At 40.9% G+C, this 22,625-nt stretch overlaps 1 protein-coding gene across 9 annotated transcripts in view; it reads left to right on the top strand.

Moving 5' to 3' along the window:
- The window catches only part of TMEM117 (transmembrane protein 117), a 647,436-nt gene that overhangs the window by 46,833 nt on the left and 577,978 nt on the right, over nt 1–22,625 (top strand). For 3 of the 9 annotated variants that reach the window (XR_011255891.1, XR_011255892.1, XM_069584530.1), the window contains exons 1-2: nt 3,121–3,529; nt 12,609–12,913. Coding sequence is in view for 3 of the 9 variants with exons in the window: in XM_069584530.1 (XP_069440631.1) it covers nt 12,637–12,913 (277 nt within the window). In the remaining 6 variants the exon portion in view is untranslated. Of the gene's footprint in view, nt 1–2,918; nt 3,044–3,120; nt 3,530–12,608; nt 12,914–22,625 lie in introns of those variants that run through there. The other 6 variants (XM_069584532.1, XM_069584535.1, XM_069584531.1 and 3 more) reach the window with 4 other exon arrangements.

Genomic DNA, 22,625 nt, shown 5'->3' with positions numbered 1-22,625 from the left:
AGGAGAAAAGGGAATTCTATTATACCGTGGGTGGGAATGTAAATCAGTGCAGCTACTATAGTAAACAGTTCCTCCAGAAAAAAAAAAAAAAACCCTAAAAAGAAAATTAGCATATGATCCATTAATCCCACTCCTGGGTATATATCTGAAGAAAGCAAAAACATGGATTCAAAAGTTACATATACCTCAGTGTTCATGTGCATGCTTAGTCGCTCAGTCATGTCAGACTCTTTACAATCCCATGGACTGCAGCCTGCCAGGCTCCTCTGTCCTTGGGGATTCTCCAGGCAAGAATCCTGGAGTGAGTTGCCATGCCCTCCTCCAGGGGATCTTCCCAACCCAGGGATCGAACCAAGGTCTCCCACACTGCAGGCAGATCCTTTATAATCTGAGCCACCAGGGAAACCCAATGTTCATAGCAGCATTATTTACAATAGCCAAGACATATATGGAAGCAACCTAAGTGTCCATCAACAGATAAAGAAGATGTGGTATATATTTACAACAGTAAACTGTTGCTGCTGCTGCTGCTAAGTCACTTCAGTCGTGTCAGTAAAATACTCAGCTATGAAAAAAAAAAGAATAAATTTCTGCCATTTGCAACAGCATGGGTGGACCTAGAAGGGTATTATGCTTAGTGAAATAAGTCAAACAAAAACAAATATTGTATGTTGTCACCCCTACGTGGAGTGGAATCTAAAAAATGAAGCAAACGGATGAATGTAACAATGACTCAAAGATATAGAGAAAAAACTAGTGATTACCATTGGGGAGAGGGTTGGAGGGAGGGGCAACATTGGGTAGGGAATTAAGCGGTATAAACTAGTATGTATAAAATAAATAAGCTAAAATATATATTGTACAGCACAGGGAAATACAGGCCTTAGTTTATAACAATTTTAAATAGAGTATAATCTATAAAAACATTGAATCACTATGCTGCACATCTGAAACTAATATAATATTGCAAATCAACTGTAGTTAAAATATGGGACTTTCCTGCTGGTACAGTGGCATATATATATATAGCATATGCTGACTGTGTGCTCAGTTGTTCAGTCATGTCTGACTCTTTGCAGCCCCATGGACTGTAGCCCACCAAGCTCCTCTGTCCATGGAATTTCCCAGGTGAGCATATTGGAGTGGGTTGCCATTTCCTACTTCAGGGGATCTTCCTGCCCCAGGGATCGAACCCATATTTTTTGTGTCTCCTGCATTGGCAGGAGGATTCTTTACCTCTTTGCCACCTGGGAAGCACCAGATGCAGCATATGGAGCTCATGTTAATTAGTTACATGGTTTAACAAGTGTTTTTTTTTTTTTTAATATAAAAAGATGGTAGACTTGAATGGTTAAACTGTGGAATTAATCTGCTATTTATTGAGCCATTACCATAACTCAGTATGTTCAGTATTGAGGATGCAATGGTAAGATTTAGTCTCTGTCCTCAAAAGCATTTATAGCTTAATGGGGGAGGAAAAGACATAAAAAAGTATAGCACATGTAAAAAATGTCATAGTAAAATGTACAAAGTGCAAGCATAGGAAACAGCTATTCCTGGGGAAACTTGTGAAAGCTTCACTATGCTGAGAGTTCAATAAGATGATCACAAACTGCCTACAATGGGGATTTATGTGGTCATTCTTGGAAGCAGAACAAATGTCAAACAGTGAGAAGTATGGTAGAGCATGCCCAGTGGACCTTGTGTACACTGGCTACACTGCAGGACTTGAGAATGGCTCTCTCCACCCCATTTCAAAATCTGCTGACATCTCAGCTCTCCCTCTTGCTGCCCAATCAATTCCTGAATCATGCTGATAGTTCAGGAGAGAGGCTTTTCTCCCAGGTTTGCTACTGGCAGTAGCTATGCTGCTGCTGCTGCTAAGTTGCTTCAGTCGTGTCCAACTCTGTGCAACCCCATAGACGGCAGCCCACCAGGCTCTGTAGTCCCTGGGATTCTCCAGGCAAGAACACTGGAGTGGGTTTGCTTTTCCTTCTCCAATGCATGAAAGTGAAAAGTGAAAGTGAAATTGCTCAGTCCTGTCTGACTCTTCATGACCCCATGGACTACAGCCTACCAGGCTCCTCCGTCCATGGGATTTTCCAGGCAAGAGTACTAGAGTGGGTTGCCATTGCCTTCTCTGGGAAGTAGCTATAAATTGCCCCATCTTCCATTTGACTAGACAAACTAGTGATCACTTCCATTAGCATAGAATATCAGTATCCCTGACAGCAGCTTTTAATACATTATAAGCAACCTGTAAACTGAAGTAGCAGTTGTTATTGGGTAGGGAGAGAAACAAAGGCCACACATACATACAGTAGGAAAGAAAAAAGTGAAAGTGAAGTCGCTCAGTCGTCCGACTCTTTGCGACCCCATGGGCTGTAGCCTACCAGCCTCCTCTGTCCGTGGGATTTTCCAGGCAATAGTCCTGGAGTGGATTGCCATTTCCTTCTCCAGCGGATCTTCCCAACCCAGGGATCGAAGAAAGAAATCGGTCAAATGTGATAAGAGGGTCTTCCTCCTGCATGCTGCAAATGAATCATTTAAGCACCACAGAATGTTAGTTTTCTGAGCTTCAGGCTGCAAAAACGTTAAAAATTGTGCTTGTGTGTGCTTCTGTATACATGCGTGTGTAAATGTGCCTATGCATTTATCTGTGTATATATGAATATATATGTATGCGTGTACATTTATCTGTTCATTTCTATGTATGAATGCATGTGTGCTTATAAACATGTATATACATGTGTGAATATATTAGCGTGTGTGTGTGTAAGAGAGAGAGAGCAAGAGAGAGAAAGCAAACAAGCTGGAAAGTAAGTTTAAGACTTTCTCACATCCTCGCTGTCTCTGTCTCTCCCCATCCCCACTCCTCCACACCAACAGACAAAAGCAGAAAGGATGCCCTGTGACCTGACTGCATTAGAAAGTTTGCAGCTCTTAAGAGGACGTTCCACCTGGGAACCTCATTGGTTCTCCACAGGATGGTGGGTTTTATAAGAAATCTCCGATTTCCCCGGGAAGGGACTGCTGCTGACAGGTTAGGCTGGAGCGCCGCCGCCCCCGGCCGCCACCCCCACTGCTCTGGGTACCAAAGTCGGCCCCCGCGCGCTCTGCAGAGGAGGGCCGGGCCGGGCAGCTGGGCCCCGGAGCTCGGCCCGCGGCGCGGGCGCTAGGGGAGGGAGCGGGAGGGCAGGGCGGGGGCAGGGGCGGCGGGAGGCCATGCCTCCAGCTGCGGAGGCTGCCGCACAGCTGGAGCCGGCGCGGTCATCGGCGCGGCGCCGTCGCCCTCGCGCTCCGGCTCTCGCTGCCCGGCCCGCGGCCGGCGGACTTTGCGGAGGGCGCCTGGCGTAGGCGGCGGCGGGTGTGGGCCGAGCCAGTATTTATAGCTCGGTGACAGCAGCCGCGGCAGCGACGCCGCTGGCCCGTCTCGCCGCGCTTCCCAGAGAGGCCGCGAGCGCGGCAGAGGGCTTCGCTCCCCCGGGTCTCCCGAGTGCGGACGCCCAGAGTCCGCGCGGCCCCCTCGGTGAGTACGCGGCCCGGGCGCCCGGCGCGCCTACCCCGGCTCTCGGTCCCGCCGCGGCGAAGCCCTCCCGGCCCGGCCGCCCGCAGCCGCGCCGCCTCCTCGTCCCTGCGCGCGACTGCGGCCCCGGCCGCGGCCCCCGCGCCCCGCGCCGCCTCTACTTCCTGCCCGGGGCTGGCGCGCCGAGGGGTCGGTGAAGTGGCCGGGAGGGGAGCGCGCACCTGCCCTCCTGAGAAAGGGCGGAGGAGGCTCGGGGGAGGGCAGGGGAGGGGGCACCCTCAAACTCCCGGGCTCCGGGGGGTGAGGGACGTCACCAGGATGCACGGCGAACTTTCCTCGCTTCAGTGATTCCTAGGATGCGAACAGAGCGAAAGCCCCAGTATTGTGCGTTAATTAACAGGTTGTAGTTCAGGACTGTTTTCCTTAAAAACAAACCCCCCCAGACCGCACAGAACTTGAGCACTTTCGAGTGTTTACTACCTTCATCACGATTACTAAAGCTATCTCTCTGTTCCTACTTTTGAAAATGCCGGAGGCCCACAAGTGTGTTTGACCCGTGTGGGTCCACGTTGGCTCCCTTATTCATTCTGCCCGCCGTGGAACAATAGGCGAGTGTGTGTGTATGAGAGATGCTAGTAAACATCACAAGCTTGTTTTCGTATTATGTGTAGATAGAAGTCTCATGATCGACGAAGTGTTGTTTTGAGTTAAAGTACATTGAATAAATGTGTTTTCCCTCTAGTTATAAATGATACGTTGTTTGAAATCCAGAGAACTTCTAGGAAAATTTCAGGGTTTTGTTTTGTCTTCAGAATAAAGTTCTTCCAGTTTATTGAATATAAAGGGTAGTAAGTGTCCCTGTAAGAGCTATTTCTGTTGTAAAACACTGAGTTTTTGTCATGTTTATACTAACTTTATATTCTTCCTTCCCCAGTCTTTGTACTTTAAAGGTAATTATGGATTTTGACATTTTGACTCAGATACTTGTTCTCACCCCACTCCACCTTCATCTGAGCCTTGTACTCAGAAACCAGTACTTGTTTTGTATTTAATTTGCGTCTTCAAATTGTCCCTCAGTTAAAAAGCAATTTCAGATATGAGTAAATTTTATTTTATTCATTAACTCTTACTTTTTTTGATGTTGTGTCTGGAATATGATCATAACAATTCTTCATCAGCACATGTCACTGAAGAGAAAGTCTTAAGTATTTTAGAAGAATTAATTGTTGATTGTTTTTCGACTTAGGACATGAAAAGGCCATTTTGATGGGATAGCTGGCTAATGTCGTGTTTAGAGGGGACCTCAGACCTGCTCTGCTTTCAAGTTTCCTATTTAAAAACTCGCATTGGTTCAGTGCTTTGTTATCCCAAAGACTGGAGGGTATTAACAAGGAAGACAAGTAATTTAAAGATTGGAACAACGTGAAGAGAAAGTCTAGGAAGTGATTTATGGATGTGATCCTCTAAATTAGCTAGGGTACCACAAGTACAGACCTGATATCTGTGCAAAGCCACTTACAGCAGTTTCATTGATTGACTTAAAAGGTTGCTTTTTATTTAAAAGGCTGTGTGGTCTCTTGTATTGGACTAAAAAATGAGAAGCTCCAACTTTACTTCTGTTATTATTGCTATTTGTATTTTTAAAACCTGTATTAAGCACTTGCATTATGTAAAATACTATGTCATTTCCTCGTGCTTGCCTTTTCATCCAACAATTCAAATAGTAAACTAAGACCTATTCTTACCTCAGGACTGGTCCAGGCAAATATATATATTTGGTTTTCTCACCTTCTGCCATTTCTCTTTTTACAGACTTGGATATCCCTTTATCAAGAGTCTGCTCTGTCTGGTATAGAATCTTCAGTGCTTTTTTTTTTTCTTTCTCACACAATTCTGGTCTGTTACCCAACTGTCATCCACACATTACTTTTTCGCTTATTTATCCATCAGCAAAGATTTTTTGAGTGCCCCGTAGGTGTAAGTCACCACCTAGTTCTCACCCTTGCTTCCTGCCCACTGGAAGTTTTTAGGTTATCCTTTTCAGTGTAGGAAATACACAATAAATGAGAGTATTGACTTTGGGGTCATAAAGAGGTGGTTCTGCCTGCTTCCCCCAGTTGGTATCTGTATGACCTTGGGCAGATAACCTTTTAAAACTCTGTTTCTTCACTGGTAAATCCAAAGGTTAGGTCTAAGGGTTGATTGAGATAATGCATGGAAAGTACTTGCCAAGAGCCCCAAATATAAAAAGCACTCCAAAATGTTAGTGCCTATATCTGTTCCAGAGGTATTCTTCTCAGGAAATGCATTCCCCATCTCAGGAAATGGCAAATCCATTCTGGGGTTTGTCAGGCCATGTCCACATCCGGTCCATCAGGACATCTTGTTATCTCTTCTTTTTTAAATGTATCCAGAATCTGGTGCATTTCCAAGTATCAGGCAGAGTGGTCAGATTGCATCACTCTTCTGTCCCCCATTTGCACAGAGTGAAGCCCATGTGGTAGGATGGCCTCAAGGCCTGATCATGATACTGCCTCCCAGATCTCTAGTCCCTTCATAGTCCCCTGGACCCACATGCTGTCCAGTCACACTAGCCTCCTGGCTTTTCCTTAAATGCACTGATCATGTGCAGCTCAGGCCTTTCCCTTTGTCTGGATCATTGTTTCCTCAGATGTCTGCTTGCTTTACTTCCTTCTTTCACATCTGCAATTGTCACCTTATAGTGAGACCTTCTTAACTTCCCTGACACCCCATGTTAACTTTTCATTTTCTGCATCAACTTATAACTTTCTAAAATACTGTCTGTTTCATTTTTTTCTGTTTAATTTCTTTTTCTCTCAATCTAGATCCTAAGGTTCAAGGCAGCAGGGGTGTTGTTTGTTAGTAACCTTCACGTGTAGGCCAGTGCTTGGCACAAATATGCAATAGTGAACATTGAATAGTGAATAGTGAACAAATGAATGATGAAATTATGGAATTAGTATGGAATTAGCAAATCTGGACTTCACCACTCTCTATGTATGATTTTGGACAAGTAGCTTGTGCTTTCTGAGCCTCATTTTCAATATTTGTAAAATAGGATGATATTCATGCTTTGTGTTATAGTAAAATCCTGAGACGCTGAGAATAGTATATACAAACCACTCAGTAAATGTAATATACAGTTGATGTTATTTCCATGCTCATGTTTAATGGGAATGACCAGAAGTCACTTGCGTTTTAATAGTGGTCCTCAGGTAAGGAAGTGTCTGAAAGTGACCAGGCACTTACAAGTGAAATCTCCTTTAGTTTCCACTACCGCCCTGTGAGGAAAGTATTTTCATTAGGATTCTGCTGGTGAAGAAGTGGAATCTCAGAGTGGTTAGGGATTTGCTCAAGGTCATAGAGCTAGTGAGTAGCAGGTCAGGTAGAAATGGACCATATTTCTCCCATCACCATTTGTTTTGCCTTCCTGACGCTTTTGATCATTTGTGTGAAGTCATTCTAATGATGTGATTTCACCCGATAAAAACACTAAGTGGTAAAACGTGATATAAACATAGGCTGTTGTTATTTATCTTTTAAGGAAATAGTATTAAATAATTTAAAGCTCTGTGTGCCCTTTTGATAGGCAATTTTTGAAGTGATTATTTCCCAGGGACTAAATGAAATGATTGTATCAATAAATAGTGTTCTGTCAACTGCAAAGAGCTTTACATACATTAATATAATACTATAGCTAGGTAACTGAAGTAGATAACCTTTAACTTTGTCTTGTACTAAAACAGCCAAGAAGTATCCCACACACAGCTGTCTGCAGCACAAAGTGCATACCACAAAAAACAAAGTACAAGGAATCTTTTTAACAATTATTTTTCAAGACATTAGATTCAAGGTGCTGAAATAAGGTTCACACTTTTGGCAGGGTACAGGCATGGTCATCTTTAATAAGCCCTTTGACAAGAGATAAGAAGGATTTCAGGTGAATTTTCAGGCGTAAATACCAAGGAGCTTCAAAACATTTGGAGAAATTCTTTTTTTTAATCCTAGCACAGTGCTGCTCAGTGCAAATGATGTTCATATTACCTGGTTAGGTATCACTAGATTCTAAGACCTGCATTAGCAGAGCTGGACTTTGGGGGCACTTGGCTAGTAATACTGTCTTTTGTATAGCATAATTTTTTAGTTCATCAAGGACTTTGCCATATGAACTCATACTTTTTTTTTTTTTAATGGAAGTGATACACTCCATCTTGCTCATACTTGTCATTATGCATAAAGCATCACCCGAACGAGGGTTCCTGCTGAGGGAAACATAAAATTTGTACTCTTGAAGTTCCTTGAGATTTTCACTTATTTGGAAAAACCCCAGTAAGTGAGGAAGGCAGGGTGCTTTGGTCCAATCAAGTAAATGATTAAAACAATTATCAGGGCTTTGATGTTCTCCTGGTCCAGTACTTGATTATCTTTAATGTAAACTGTTGGAGCTGCCTCCCAGCTAGGGTTGCCGTTTTCATCATGCCTCTTACCAGTTTGTCATTTTCCAAGTAGGCAGAGAAATCTTTCAAAACCCTGCTGCAAGCAATTGTACTGCTTTGAAATCTTTGATTCTGTGGTCTCTAATCAGTAAAATAAAGAACATTACCTTTGTGTAATCTTCCTTAAAATAGCCCCAGATTATCCTTAACTATCTGAGGGTGCCCCCAAGTGCTCTGTGTTCCAGCCACACAGAACTACTGATACTTCTCTATGTCTGTCCCAGATGTCCTTTCCTGTGCCTTTGCTGAGCTCCTCCTCCCAACTTGCATGTAATCACCTACTTTGCATTTCTCCATTCTTAGCTGTTAGTACCAGGTGAAATGGGGCTTCCCTGGTGGCTCAGATAGTAAAGAATCTGCCTGCAATGCAGGTGACCCAGGTTCAGTCCCTGCGTTGAGAAGATCCCCTGGAGAAGGAAATGGTTACCCACTCCAGGATTCCTGCCTGGAGAATTCCATAGATAGAGAAGCCTAGAGAGTTACAGTTCATGGGATCCAAAGAGTCATACACAACTGAGCAACTAACACTTTCACTTTACTTCACCAGGTAAAATACTGGCTTGTAGTAAAATGCATGACATTTCTGATATCTACACTAAATACCAGTCCCTCTAGAGTATAAACCATGACTGAAGGCCTATGGATTATCAGGCAGGGTATAAAGTTTCCGCCTGTCACTGCTGTTATGTGAAAGCAGCGGCTTCCAAGATACTGATGGTGGCATCTATCTCATGATTTTATTATTATGAGAGGAAATTGAATAGTGTGAATTAGTCTAGTTCTCAGAGGTGCAGTGTTCTGTATAAGTAGAGTTGGAAAATCAGAATGGATGTCAGTGATGCATTGCAAAACGACAATCAGATCAATTCAACTACTTATACTGATGTTCAAAGGAGAAGGAAAAAAATTAGAGCAATCCTGGTCAGTCACATGATTCCAGTTCTTTCCAATCATGGTATCAAGTCAGTTTGAATAGTAATAGTAGATTCATTTATCTTAGAAGTACTATGAATCTTTTATATTAATTGGCTTTATCATTAGGAACTTTCTAAACAACATAAAAAAAGACAAGATTTTGGAATCTATGTCTTTGTGTGGAGAAGATGTAGTATAGAATGTTGAAGGCACGTGGCTTGAATTTGAATCCTGGCTCTGGCATAGGCTTGTTCTGTTCTTTGATGCAAGCTACTCAACTCGGTTTAAACATTGCTTCCAATAGAGTATCTCTTCATTAGGTTGCTATGAAATTTGAATGAGATGTTTGTAAAGCCCTTTAGCATAGTGTCTGCGAAGTGGTTAAGTCTTTAATAAATGTTAGTAATAATGAGAACAGTGCAGAACCTGGTGCTAAAATGGTATGATAGCTGTAGGGATGGGGTTGAGGGTGTATCAGTGCTTGTTACTGGCCTATCATTCTTGAAGTCTTTGGATTCAATGCTCTTCTCTTTCCTTAGTGGAAGGAATGGCAGGTTGCTCTGCCTTCTTCTCATCTCATTTATACAAGGGGGCTTCTCTTTTGTAGTTCCACTCAGTTTATCCAGTTTATTGGTTGCCCACTATGACGCCAGCACTGTGCTATGCCCTGAAAGTAAACAGCCCTTTCCCTGGAGACTTTGTGATCTAGGGAGGGAGACAAATACATAAATAGATAACTTCACTATGATCTGCTAAGAGCTAAGATAAAAGCACATTTACTTAAGATAAAAGCTCAATATGGAAGCAGAATTGAATTTTAAAAAATAAAAAAAATGTTTTTAGACTGTGTATACCCTGTAGCATAGTCAGTTTGAACAGCCTCAATCCTGGGTTAACAGTATAGTCACTGAAAGTTTGTATTAATCATCAGAATGCTTTACGGGAAGTACAGAGGGGAAAGCAGTTTTGGTGGTCTGGACAACAGGCTGAGATCACTAGGCAAACTTTTGTCAACCTCCTCACATAGGGAGTCAGGAAGTGGAGATGAGCGCTCTTGTTGTTCAGGTTATGTAAGTTTTGAAATTTGGGGCCCACTAGGATGCATTGATTCCACTTTGGAGTGTGAGGCAAGAATATATAAACATGTTTACCATAAAAGAATAAGACCAGATGATCCTATTCACTCGGCTAGTGTCTAAGTCACTGAATCTGTTAGAGGAAATGAAGATTAAGCTGTAAACATGATTGGAAATATTATTATTATAATATGAATTTATTAGTGGCTGCACTGGATCTTTGTTGCTGTGCACAGCCTTTCTCTAGTTGCGGTAAGCCGGGCTGCTCTTCATTGCAGTGTGCAGGCTTCTAGTTGTGGGGGCTTCTCTTGTTGCAGAGTGTAGGCTCTAGACACACAGGCTTCAGTAGCTGTGGCTCATGGGCTTAATTGTGGAATCTTCCCAAACTGCGGATCTAACCCACGTCCCCTGCATTGGCTGGTAGACTCTCAACCACTGGAGCCCCAGGAAAGTCCCTTCTTTGTTTTCTTATCATTCATAAGGGAGTAGTAGTAGCATGCATAGCATGGCTGTGGGAGTTAGGACCTGTACTAAAGCAAGATTGTTGTTCAGTGCTATAGTTCTCTCTTGAAACAATATAAATATTGGAGAGGAACAGCTACCTCCAAATTTTTTTGAATGTTGTAACTCAGTTTGGACATGTGGAAATTGCAGAGCCCACAAAGCAAGATTCTGAAGTTAAAAACAACAGCAATAAAATAAATATATGCCTGCTTTCCACAAAACATTTATTTAAAAATGAATCAGAGTTATATGTATTTAGTTGTCTAAATCCGGCTGCCTTGCTTGTGTGTGGGTGGTGAAGGGAGTTGATGGGGGAACCACACCAGAATTCCTCACTGGTAGGAGAAGTTTCAGAGAAACTAACTTCTTAACTGACAGCCCTGTCCAGTTCTGATGGGCATGTAGCAACTATTTCTGCTTCAGGACTCATTGGCCTTGAGGTGTTTCTGTGTATTCTCTTCTAAAAGTGGTCTTTGGACACTTCCAAAGGTTTTGCATGAAATTGAGTTGACAGCTGGCCCCTTCTGGCATTTTTCCATATTGAATACTGTGAAAATGCATGATGTTTGTCTTTGTTCTTAACTACTTTTATCTGCATTCTTTGGTGTGAAAACAATGTAGGTTTGTAACTGGGTGAAGAACCTCATGTGAAAAAAAAAAAAAAAAGCCATCCCTTAGTGATCTGAGCTCCAGCCCCTAAGAACAGATATTTCAGAGTATTTATGAAGAAGGAAATTGGTTGGAAGTTTTATGAATAGAAGGCACAATGACTATCTGTGTTGCTAAATTTTACTGCCAGTCTTTTTGTGTGTTTCCATAACTTTTCTAAATAATTAAGCCAAGTCTTCATTAGCTTAGATTGTGGTCTTAATTGATATTCATCTACCCAGAATGTTGGACTGGAACTTGGGAGGCAGCTTTGGAGGCTATTCTCAGATCTTCCATTGACTTCAAGTTAATTCAGGCTTGTGACTTGATCTTTGTATCTTTTTCTATGTGTAAAATGAGAATTTTATTATTATCGTAAATTTAATCAGCTTTATTGCTGGATAAGAAAAGAGTTACAGCTTAGTCTGAGCACCAAATGGGCTCATCAAGACTGAACCCCAGAATTAGATAAACTAGTCACCCAGTCCCAGCCCTGGAAGACCTATAAAGGCTTTTGTTTCTATGGGCAGACTGGCCCCCAAAGAGGAAAGAGAGAGGAGCTGAGCAAGATTTAGGGGTGGGGCCTGGGTATCAGCATTTTAAGAAAGCTTCTGTACTTGAAGTACACATCTGTGTTAGGGCCTTGCTCTTTAGGCACGTCACATATTTTGCAGTGACTCTGGGCCCTTGCATGCACCTAGGTTAAGCATATGTGCGTTCGTCGCTGGGAAAAAAATTCTATCGATCCTCCAAACTCCAATTTGAGTATGTCCTCCTCTCTGAAATCTTTAACTTTCTTCTCAGTTCACAAAAGCAGTTGCCCAAGTTCTACTTGCAACTACTCTGCCATAGGCTTAGCTATTTCATGAAACTTATTCGGTGCTGAAATTATTTGACAAATAGGACTGAAAATTTTTATAAAAGTCTGTACATGTGCACACATTTTTCAATGTAAAAAAAAAAGATCTGAAAGTATAGGCACAAAATTATTAAGGGATCTTAACTCCAAGGAGAAGGAGTTGGGCAGAAGAGGATATTTATTTTTTGTTAGTTTGTGATCAGTTTACCTCTGTGTTTCTTTAATTTTTAAATGATCTGTTTCAGGATTAAAACATAAAAATGATAATCTAAAATAGGAAGAGTCATCATCCCAATTTCAGACCCCATTGTGCCCTCTCATATCCCTTTCTCTCTCCCTACTCTTTTACTTCCCGAAGTCCTCGTATGATCAGAAGTATGATGAGATAACAGGGAAGGGACAGTATTTACTATTCTCAGTCTCAAACTTGTCTTGGTACCATAACTAGGAATTGGTCTTTTCCAAATCTCTCTCTATTGGGTTGTTGTAAATCTGAACAGGTAGTAGAAAGAGAGGGACTACTTGTTGTTTTGCTCTAACCCTGTGTATCTTTTCTCACACAGGTAAACTGTGGAAGTGAAGTTTTGAAGGATGGGTAAAGACTTTCGTTATTACTTCCAGCACCCCTGGTCTCGCATGATCGTGGCTTACTTGGTGATCTTCTTTAACTTCTTAATATTTGCGGAGGACCCAGTTTCTCATAGCCAAACAGAAGCCAATGTTATTGTTGTTGGAAACTGTTTTTCATTTGTAACAAATAAATATCCTCGAGGAGTTGGCTGGAGGCTTCTGAAGGTGCTTCTATGGCTACTTGCCATTCTCATAGGACTAATAGCTGGCAAATTTCTATTCCATCAGCGTTTGTTTGGTAAGTACCCATGAAATGTAATGTAGGTAATTATTAGATTCTCTTCTCCAAGATAGAGCTTTGTTATTTCTAAATGCCAGTTTAGAATGCATTTCATTTGCCTTCCAGCATTAATTTGCTGTGTCCTGTGGTAGCTCTGGTTCCTCAGGTATTCTCTGTTGAATGGTGTACTTGTCTATGTCCTGAGGGATATTAGCATGAGGTAAAATTAGTTCTAAACTTAATTTTTTTAAAAAAGGTGTTACCTCTAAAATGAATGTGTGCGAAATCTTACTTAAAGAAGACGTGTAAATAGCTCTTTCCCCAGAAGTAGTACCTAAGTGTGATGTCATAAAGGGTTTGTAAATCATAAACAGAATGATTCCATATCATTAAAGTAGGCTAACCATTGCCCATATATTTATACCTATCGTTCATTCAGGGAATTAGAATGGGAACTCTTAACTTGTTACTTTCATTTCTTTCCTTTTTGTCTTTGTAATTTTGAACATTGGTTCTAGATGTTTATTTTAAGCCTCCTGGTCAACCAGAGACCTGTATTATAATAAGGAATCTCTTGGTAGTAAGCAACAGAATAAGAGAGCAAATCAGTTTATGTTTAAAAATAACTTACTGTATGGATTTTGGGATGTTTCACAGAGACCAGGGATAGAACTTGTTTTGATACTTGGGATAAATGGAAACAAGGGCTTGAATTCTATCTGGATGATGAGACAAAGGATGTTCTTTGTCTCAACTTCTCTATCACATATGCTTTATTTTCCTTTCACCCTTAAGGTCAGTTTATATCCACTTAGAATGTTTTGACTCTTGTTCCTGAGTTTAAACTCTTTAGTTCAGTTCAGTCGCTCAGTTGTGTCCAACTCTTTGCAACCCCATGAATCACAGCACGCCAAGCCTCCCTGTCCATCACCAACTCCCAGAGTTTACTCAAACTCATGTCCATCGAGTTGGTGATGCCATCCAGCCATCTCATCCTCTGTTGTCCCCTTCTCCTCCTGCCCCCAATCCCTCCCAGCATCAGGGTCTTTTCCAATGAGTCAACTCTTTGCATGAGATGGCCAAAGTATTGGAGTTTCAGCTTCATCATCAGTCCTTCCAATGAACACCCAGGACTGATCTCCTTCAGAGTGGACTGGTTGGATCTCCTTGCAGTCCAAGGGACTCTCAAGAGTCTTCTCCAACACCACAGTTCAAAAGCATCAATTCTTCGGTGCTCAGCCTTCTTCACAGTCCAACTCTCACATCCAGAGTTGACTCAGTTTGGGTGTGGTTCCTACCTCTGGCCCAAACTATTTTGGCCAGGAGGTGGATACTATTTATTCAACAAATTCATTGGTTACTTATGCCAGGCACTATTCTAGATTCTGAATCAAAAATGCAGATTATCTACCCTCATAAACACATCCTACAGGAGGGAGAAAGGTTCTAATCAAATAAATGTATAAAATGTGAAGAGGTGGTAAGTGCTGTGGGGAAAAAGAAAGTTTTAAATGCTCCTGGTCAATTAAGAAGAGAATTTAGCAATGAAACTTTAAATTTAGCAATTATAAGATCATAGGTCACTTAGTGTGGGTATTTTCAGTCTAGGAGCTTGGTTAGAAACAGATGGCAGTGGTTTAGGAAATAAACAAAAATATATGTACCTACATACACATAATGTTACCGATATATTCTTCTCAATCTCTACTCCTCAAACTGTAGCCATCTGTTTCTATTACGTAAACATAGAAAATGTACATCTTTTATATTTATTATAAAATATGTGGTTTCAAGAAATTTGATGAGGAAATGGGAAGTAGCTAAAACTTAAGGGGCCAAGGGGAGATTTTGTTGTTATTTCAGGTGATGGAGGTTTTATTTAAGAGGTGAGATTAATTGATCTGCTTGTCATTGTGGGGGAAGAAGTTAGATTGAAGCACAGATAAAGGTGTAGAAGGAAGACAGTATCTCTGAAGGTTTCTTTGGTTTGTGACTTAGGACCCAGGCACAAATAGTGGTCTTAGGACAGTAAGAGAGACTTGGTTCCTCAGAGATAGTCATGAGTGAGATCAAGGTTGGTACTCTAGTAGGTATATTTGAGGCAGAGGAGTGGAGAGGTGAGTGTCCTCCCACCTGGAGATTTCTGTTTCACTGTGAGGAAGGAAGAGCTTAAGATGAAGATAGACGGGTTGATGAACAAGGGGCTTACGAAAACGGCCAACATTTTTTTTGTTTGTTTGTTTTAAGAAATCTTATTTATTTGTTTGGCTGCATCAGGTCTTAGTGCGGGGGCTTCTCTCTAGTTGTCGCTCATGGGCTTAGTTACCCAGAGGCATGTAGGGTCGTGGTTGCCTTACCAGGGATCAAACCCATGTCCCATGCATTGGAAGGTGGATTCTTATCCCGGAAAGTGGTCAACATTTGAAAGAGTTACAGGAGGGAATGTAGATGTGAACTGACTAGGACAAGGTTTGCTGATGATTGCCAAGGGCTGTGGTGGTTAGTCACTATAAATTTCAATGACAGCAATCTGAATAGTGGAGCAGCTTTCTCTGTGAGAATTCTGTCACCTGGCACAGAATTTGAGTGATTCATCTGGTTGGGGAATGCTCAGGCTTGCTGTATTAGAAACGAAGGATGGGAAACAAATGGAAAGTTCTAGGGAAAGAGTTATTGATGTGATTAGCAGAGGGTTCTCGCTGGATGTGGAAAGGAGGTGGGGAAGACAATGGTTTGGGAGGAGTGGACAGGGGCCTGAAGATGTGGACGAAACCTAACTGTGAACAGGTAATCCTGTTCAGAGAAGGGGAAGGACTGACGGGTGTGGTTAGATGGCATGTTATAGCAGAAGTACAGCCATTCTTTAGTGGTGATTCCCAACTAGGGTATGTTCTGAAGATAGTGGGTGCTGAAGTTAAATGGAGAGAGGGGTCATTGATACGAAGGATAACTAGGAATTAGATATGAGGTGGGCCATCCACTGAACATTGAACAGGTGTGGTGTTATGATACTAATCACATGGATATAAGAGGTCAAGAGGAAGGGTAAGCAGGAGATGATCAGTTTTCAAAGATGGGTGAAGGGACAAGCAGAACAATAGATATCAGTTACAAGCAATGGCTGGATGTATCTGTAACCCATTCCATAAATTTGCTCAATATAGAAAACTAATGCAAATTCAGATCAGAACATCCGGTTTATCCAGAATATCCAATAACCAGATTATCTGCCTATATTATAAAAGACTGAATGAAAATCATAAGGTGAAAAAAAAAAAAGAAAATTTAGGTGAAGGTAATGGTTTTTAATAACACAGGCAGATAATTTGGCTTTGTAATTATTACATTTTGTTAAGTTACTCTATTGTGGTCTTATCTCTTATACTAAAATTACATTTAGTCATGGCTTTTTAATTTGCTTACTGATATAATTCACCCCTGGGGAGAAAAAAAAATCACTCCAGATTTCATGTAGTTTATTTACTACAAATTATTTTAGCAAAAATGTGTCCTCTTTTTTTTTTTTTTTGCTTACAATAGATAAGATTTTATAGAATAGTCAGCTTTATCTCTTCTATTTGGTAAGTTACTTTTTTCTTTTCTCCCGTTATTAAAAGTCTATGAAATTACATGGGGTATTAGAAAAGGGATAATAATCTTCAGCAACTCTTGGTGATTACTAGGTAAGATAACTGGACTCCTAATTTAATTTTTTAATGAACTACAGACTAGTCTCCTCCTTTCTTTCTCCATGGCTGTTGTTTCTTCCTTCACGCACAAATTCTTATTGGTCATTTGCACCTAATAGTTCTCTCCTCCTCCAACTCATTCTGGATTTTGTTACTAGAATATATATATGTTTTAACATGGGTAAATGGCTCCTATCAGCTACAGAAGAAAATCAAAACTTCAAAGCACATTATTGTCTGCTCCTGCCTGCCTTTTAACCTGGTTTCTTTCCACATGCTACGGAATTGTTTGCTAGCTCTCAAACCTGCTGTCTTCTCAATTCTCTGTCCCTTTGCATGCGTGCTCTCCTGTGCTCATCATGCTTGTCCCCTTCTTGTTAATTTGGCCAATTTCTCTTTTTCCTTCATATCGAAGTTCAAGTATTATGTTCTCTGTGACACTTTCTCTGACTGCCTCCTATCAGATGAAGTTGTTTTCTCTCCAGCTCCCACTGTGTCCACTTGCACCAAAGCACGTACAGGAGGAAACTCTGGAACTGACAGCCATGCGGCCTTGTAGAAAAGAACCCACATTTTAATGCAGGCACACACATTGTCCTCATTAGTTTGGAATGTGATGAATGTTTTCATCTTTGTTCCCCTTTGTACATAATTCATTTTTTTTAAAGGCCATATTAAACCTCTAACAGTTTGTAGATGCAAGCTTGTGGTAGGTGGTGGTAATGGTGATGATGGTTTATGTATCTTAGGAGGTATGGGATTGTTCACTGCAAGCACAGACACTTTTGTTATAGAAATTGGAATGGTTTACAAAATAATCAAAATTATTGTTTGACCAAGTAAACAGTTTCTTTTTTGTAATTCTTTAATGAAATAAAAATATTAAATAGAATGTCACTACCCCTTTCATTTTACTAACTTGTTGAATTTTCCCTCATTTATTTTACTATGAAAAGTCTCCTCTTAGTATATTTCAGAAGGTCAATACAATATTGCCATTTTAAAGTGTGTGTGAGGAAGAGTGAATGATTATATGAGCACACAATTTAATCCAGTTCATTGGTTATAAATCTTATTTTTATGAGACATGAAAACTATAAGCAATTTAGTTCATAACATGAAACCCTGTCACGATTTATAGTTTGTAGTGGGATTTGTCCTAAATAAAACTACCGACGCTTGCAAATTGGAAACTGCTTTTTATCAGAGACAGAAATGATCACGTCCATTTAAAACTATCCCCTTCTCACCTGTGCTGTATGACTGGAATAAAATGAGAGAGTTCGTTTTCCTACATATTAACACTAAACTTGTAAGATTTCAGACTGGTCACAAATCCCAAATTTCCCAAATGTAGAATATAATTTAAGACCACATGTTAAATCAGAATTAATACATTTCAATTAAATTTCTTTAGTTTTAACACTGAATCTTGTTGAAGTATTATATTAGGATTTACAAAATTGGATTTCACTAGACTATCAGTTTGTACTTTTCTAGTGCCTTTGTTTTCCATTTTGTTGGATGATTGCACTGTTTAAAAAACTAAGCATGAATTTAAATAATGCCTTTTATAGGATTGTACGGGACTGGAAAAAGTCAGTTTTCATTCCAATCCCTAAGAAAGGCAATGCCAAAGAATGCTCAAACTACCGCACAATTGCACTCATCTCACACATTAGTAAAGTAATGCTCAAAATTCTCCAAGCCAGGCTTCAGCAATACGTGAACTGTGAACTTCCTGATGTCCAAGCTGGTTTTAGAAAAGGCAGAGGAACCAGAGATCAAATTGCCAACATCCGCTGGATCATGGACAAAGCAAGAGAGTTCCAGAAAAACATCTATTTCTGCTTTCCTGACTATGCCAAAACCTTTGACTGTGTGGATCACAATAAACCGTGGAAAATTCTGAAAGAGATGGGAATACCAGACCACCTGACCTGCCGCTTGAGAAACCTGTGTGCAGGTCAGGAAGCAACAGTTAGAAGTGGACATGGAACAACAGACTGGTTCCAAATAGGAAAAGGAGTATGTCAAGGCTGTATATTGTCACCCTGCATATTTAACTTATATGCAGAGTACATCATGAGACACGCTGGACTGGAAGAAACACAAGCTGGAATCAAGATTGCTGGGAGAAATCTCAATCACCTCAGATATGCAGATGACACCACCCTTATGGCAGAAAGTGAAGAGGAACTAAAAAGCCTCTTGGTGAAAGTAAAAGAGGAGAGTGAAAAAGTTGGCTTAAAGCGCAACATTCAGAAAACGAAGATCATGGCATCCGGTCCCATCACTCCATGGGAAATAGATGGGGAAACAGTGCAAACAGTGTCAGACTTTATTTTTCTGGGCTCCAAAATCACTGCAGATGGTGATTGCAGCCATGAAATTAAAAGACACTTGCTCCTTGGAAGAAAAGTTATGACCAACTTAGATAGCATATTCAAAAGCAGAGACATTACTTGGCCGACTAAGGTCTGTCTAGTCAAGGCTATGGGTTTTCCTGTGGTCGTGTATGGATGTGAGAGTTGGACTGTGAAGAAGGCTGAGCACCGAAGAATTGATGCTTTTGAACTGTGGTGTTGGAGAAGACTTGAGAGTCCCTTGGACTGCAAGGAGATCCAACCAGTCCATTCTGAAGGAGATCAACCCTGGGTGTTCTTTGGAAGGAATGATGCTAAAGCTGAAGCTCCAGTACTTTGGCCACCTCATGTGAAGAGTTGACTCATTGGAAAAGACCCTGATGCTGGGAGGGATTGGGGGCAGGAGGAGAAGGGGACGACAGAGGATGAGATGGCTGGATGGCATCACTGACTCGATGGACGTGGGTCTGAGTGAACTCTGGGAGATGGTGATGGACAAGGAGGCCTGGTGTGCTGCGATTCATGGGGTCGCAAAGAGTTGGACATGACTGAGCGACTGAACTGAACTGAATAGAGAAGCCTAAAATTACTATGCCAATAGACTGATTATGCTCCAAACTCTGGGAGATGTGAAGGACAGGGAAGCCTGGTGTGCTGCAGTCCATGGAGTTGCAAAGAGCAACTGAGCAAGTGAACAACAACAAGACATAAAAAGGGGAACTTGAGTTTTTGAGCTTATCCAAGAAATCATTTTTATTCCAAAAACGAAATTGAAATGATTTACAAAGCATTTATGTTTAGCACGTTTGTTTTTAGAGTAGAAAATGATTCCATAGAATCAAATATGTTTTGATTTCTTGAGTTTTGCTGTAGGTTTTGTGCTTCCTTAGAGGCTGGACAAAAGGGAGTGTGTGACACATCACATAGCTTTGGATATCCGAAATGACAGAAAGGATGCAAATTGCATTCATAGGGGAATTTTTCTGTGCAGTAAATTCTGGAATTTCTTGCCCTAAATTGTAGTAAGGAGATTTTTTTTTTTGTCTTTTTTTTCCCCCCTTATAGAAAACACTGAATGGTGAGATGGCAAGTGCAGAAGTAGATTTCATATTCTTGTGTTTAAAAATGAACTTTCTTAAAAGTTTAGAGTATAACTTTTAAGCATAAAAGCAATTATACGATATTGTATTCCCTGAGAGGAATTCTGTGAAAGGCAAAAGTGATCAGTCTAAGTAATGCCTTCTGATTGAATAGCTTAGTTTAGGGATGGATATTAAAACATCAAGATTGTGACAGACTTATTTCTCAAACAAACTGCTCCTGCTGTTTGTATTTCTCTGTTTCTTTTTGTTTTCTAACATCTGCAGAGCGCCTGTTAGTTGCAATTTTCTTTTTAATTTGGATGAAGGGCAGGCTATGTGGGTAAAAGGCAGGTCAACCAAGAATGAACTGACTAGTATAGTGTATAAAAATGATTCTGGGCCTGTTATATTGTCTAGTTCCTTTTTTCAAACTTACATATACATAATTATTTGTATAAATTATTTATTAATTTTTTATTTCTTAGCCATACCATAAGCCTCACAAGGTCAAGAATAGTGCTTTGTTGCTTATCATTTAATCCTCAGTGCCTAAAACAATGCCTGGAACATAGTATTATTTGATAAGTCTGAATGAATAAATAGATTAAATTTTTTTGTCTTTTACATGTTATCTTTGCCAGTGTTGCCTTTTTATTGTAAGCTATAGAAGAGTATTCATTTGTTCATTTATAAGATATCAGACATGGTCCCTGCTCTCAGGGAATTTAAAATCTGGTTAAAGATAAGACACATATGCATGAAAAATTAATTACTTTGATAATACAGGAAATGCATATCAAGTATCAAATGAATAGAACAGATAGTGAGAGCTGTGGGAATTCAAAAAGGGAGGTCACAGTGGACCAACAAGGGGAAAGAAAATTGCTGCCAGTGTGGGATTTAAGGGAGTCTGAAGCATGAGTGAGTTTAAAATTATCAAATATGAAGCAAAGGATTAATTACAGATTTCAGGTCATGAGGTAGATGGTGTAGGCAAAAGAGACGAGAACAATTTAGCTTTTTTTTAGAGTGGAGGAAAACTGAAGAAGTCATACTCATTTTGACTGGAGTGAACGGTTTGTGTTAGGGAAGAACAGGAGATGCAGTGGAAAGATAGGCTGAGTCTAAATTCTTTGTCTTATGTGGTGGTCTCAGACTTTGGACTTTATCACTGCAATATTTGAATCAAGGGAAGTATCTGAACAGATGGGAGATGATTCAGGATTAATCCTGAAGCAGAATCTACTGGAAATTAGAGAGAGATTAGGGGAGAAGAAAGGAGTAGGAGAAGAATTGATATTTCTGAACTGTGGTGTTGGAGAAGACTCTTGAGAGTCCCTTGGACTGCAAGGAGATCCAGCCAGTCCATTCTAAAGGAGATCAGTCCTGGGTGTTCATGGGAAGGACTGATGCTGAAGCTGAAACTCTAATACTTTGGCCACATGATGCAAAGAGCTGACTCATTGGAAAAGACCCTGATGCTGGGAAAGATTGAGGGCAGGAGGAGAAGGGGATGACAGAGGATGAGATGGTTAGATGGCATCACCAACTTGATGAACATGAGTTTGAGTAAACTCTGGGAGTTGGTGATGGACAGGGAGGTCTGGCGTGCTGCAGTCCGTGGGATTGCAAAGAGTCGGACACAACTGAGCAACTGAACTGAAAGGAATAGGAAAGTATTTTGGGAGCCTTATGCTTGAGACTTCTCACTCAGGCCAGTCTGGCATAGGGGTAAGATAGTGGGCAACAGAGTGGGAGGTACTGGAACCTTTTGCATCTTCCACAGCTAATGAGATGTGAGGAAGTGAGAGTAAGGGTGAGGTAATGGGGATCTAGGAAAGCTGGTATTGTTGACTAATGGAATGATAATCTTATCAAAAAAGAAAGTCATTAGGAGAATCCAATTAGAGATAATGAGTTCAGTAAATGATAGGTTCAGGTAATGAGAACAAAGTGAAAGCCAATTTACCTTGACCTGTACTCAGTAAGCACAGATTGGGTTCACTTATCTTAATCCAGGCCCACCACTGCTTACCCAAACCTAGATGTGTTTAAGATTTCAGTGTTTGTACTTACAGTAATAGACTTCCCTGGTGGCTCAGAGGGTAAAAGCATCTGCCTACAACTCAGGAGACCTGGGTTTGATCCCTGGGTTGGGAAGATCCCTTGGAAGAGGAAATGGCAACCCACTCCAGTACTCTTGCCTTGAAATCCCATGGACGGAGGAGCCTGGTAGGCTACAGTCCATGGGGTTGCAAAGAGTCAGACACAACTGAGCGACTTCACTGCCCTACAGGACTGAAGAAATACTCCATCATCAAATACATCTATATATCTGTAGCTGAATGTATATGTAGTCACATGAAGTGGTACATGAAATCACATGAAGATCAGCTCAGGTTAGGTTTTGCTGCTAAGTGAATTCAATCAAAAGGTTGAAGACAAAAGGAAAAGGAGGCAGCAGGGGATGACATGGTTAATTAGCATCACCAACTCAATGGACATGAATTTGAGCAAACTCTGGGAGATAGTAGAGGACAGAGGAGCCTGGAGTGCTACAATCCATGAGGTGGCTGAGAGTCAGATGCAACTT

The sequence above is a fragment of the Ovis canadensis genome, chromosome 3, assembly GCF_042477335.2.
Source record: "Ovis canadensis isolate MfBH-ARS-UI-01 breed Bighorn chromosome 3, ARS-UI_OviCan_v2, whole genome shotgun sequence".
Lineage (NCBI taxonomy): Eukaryota > Metazoa > Chordata > Mammalia > Artiodactyla > Bovidae > Ovis > Ovis canadensis.
The sequence above is the reverse complement of the archived record's forward strand: the minus strand, read 5'-3'. Positions and strand labels throughout refer to the sequence as shown.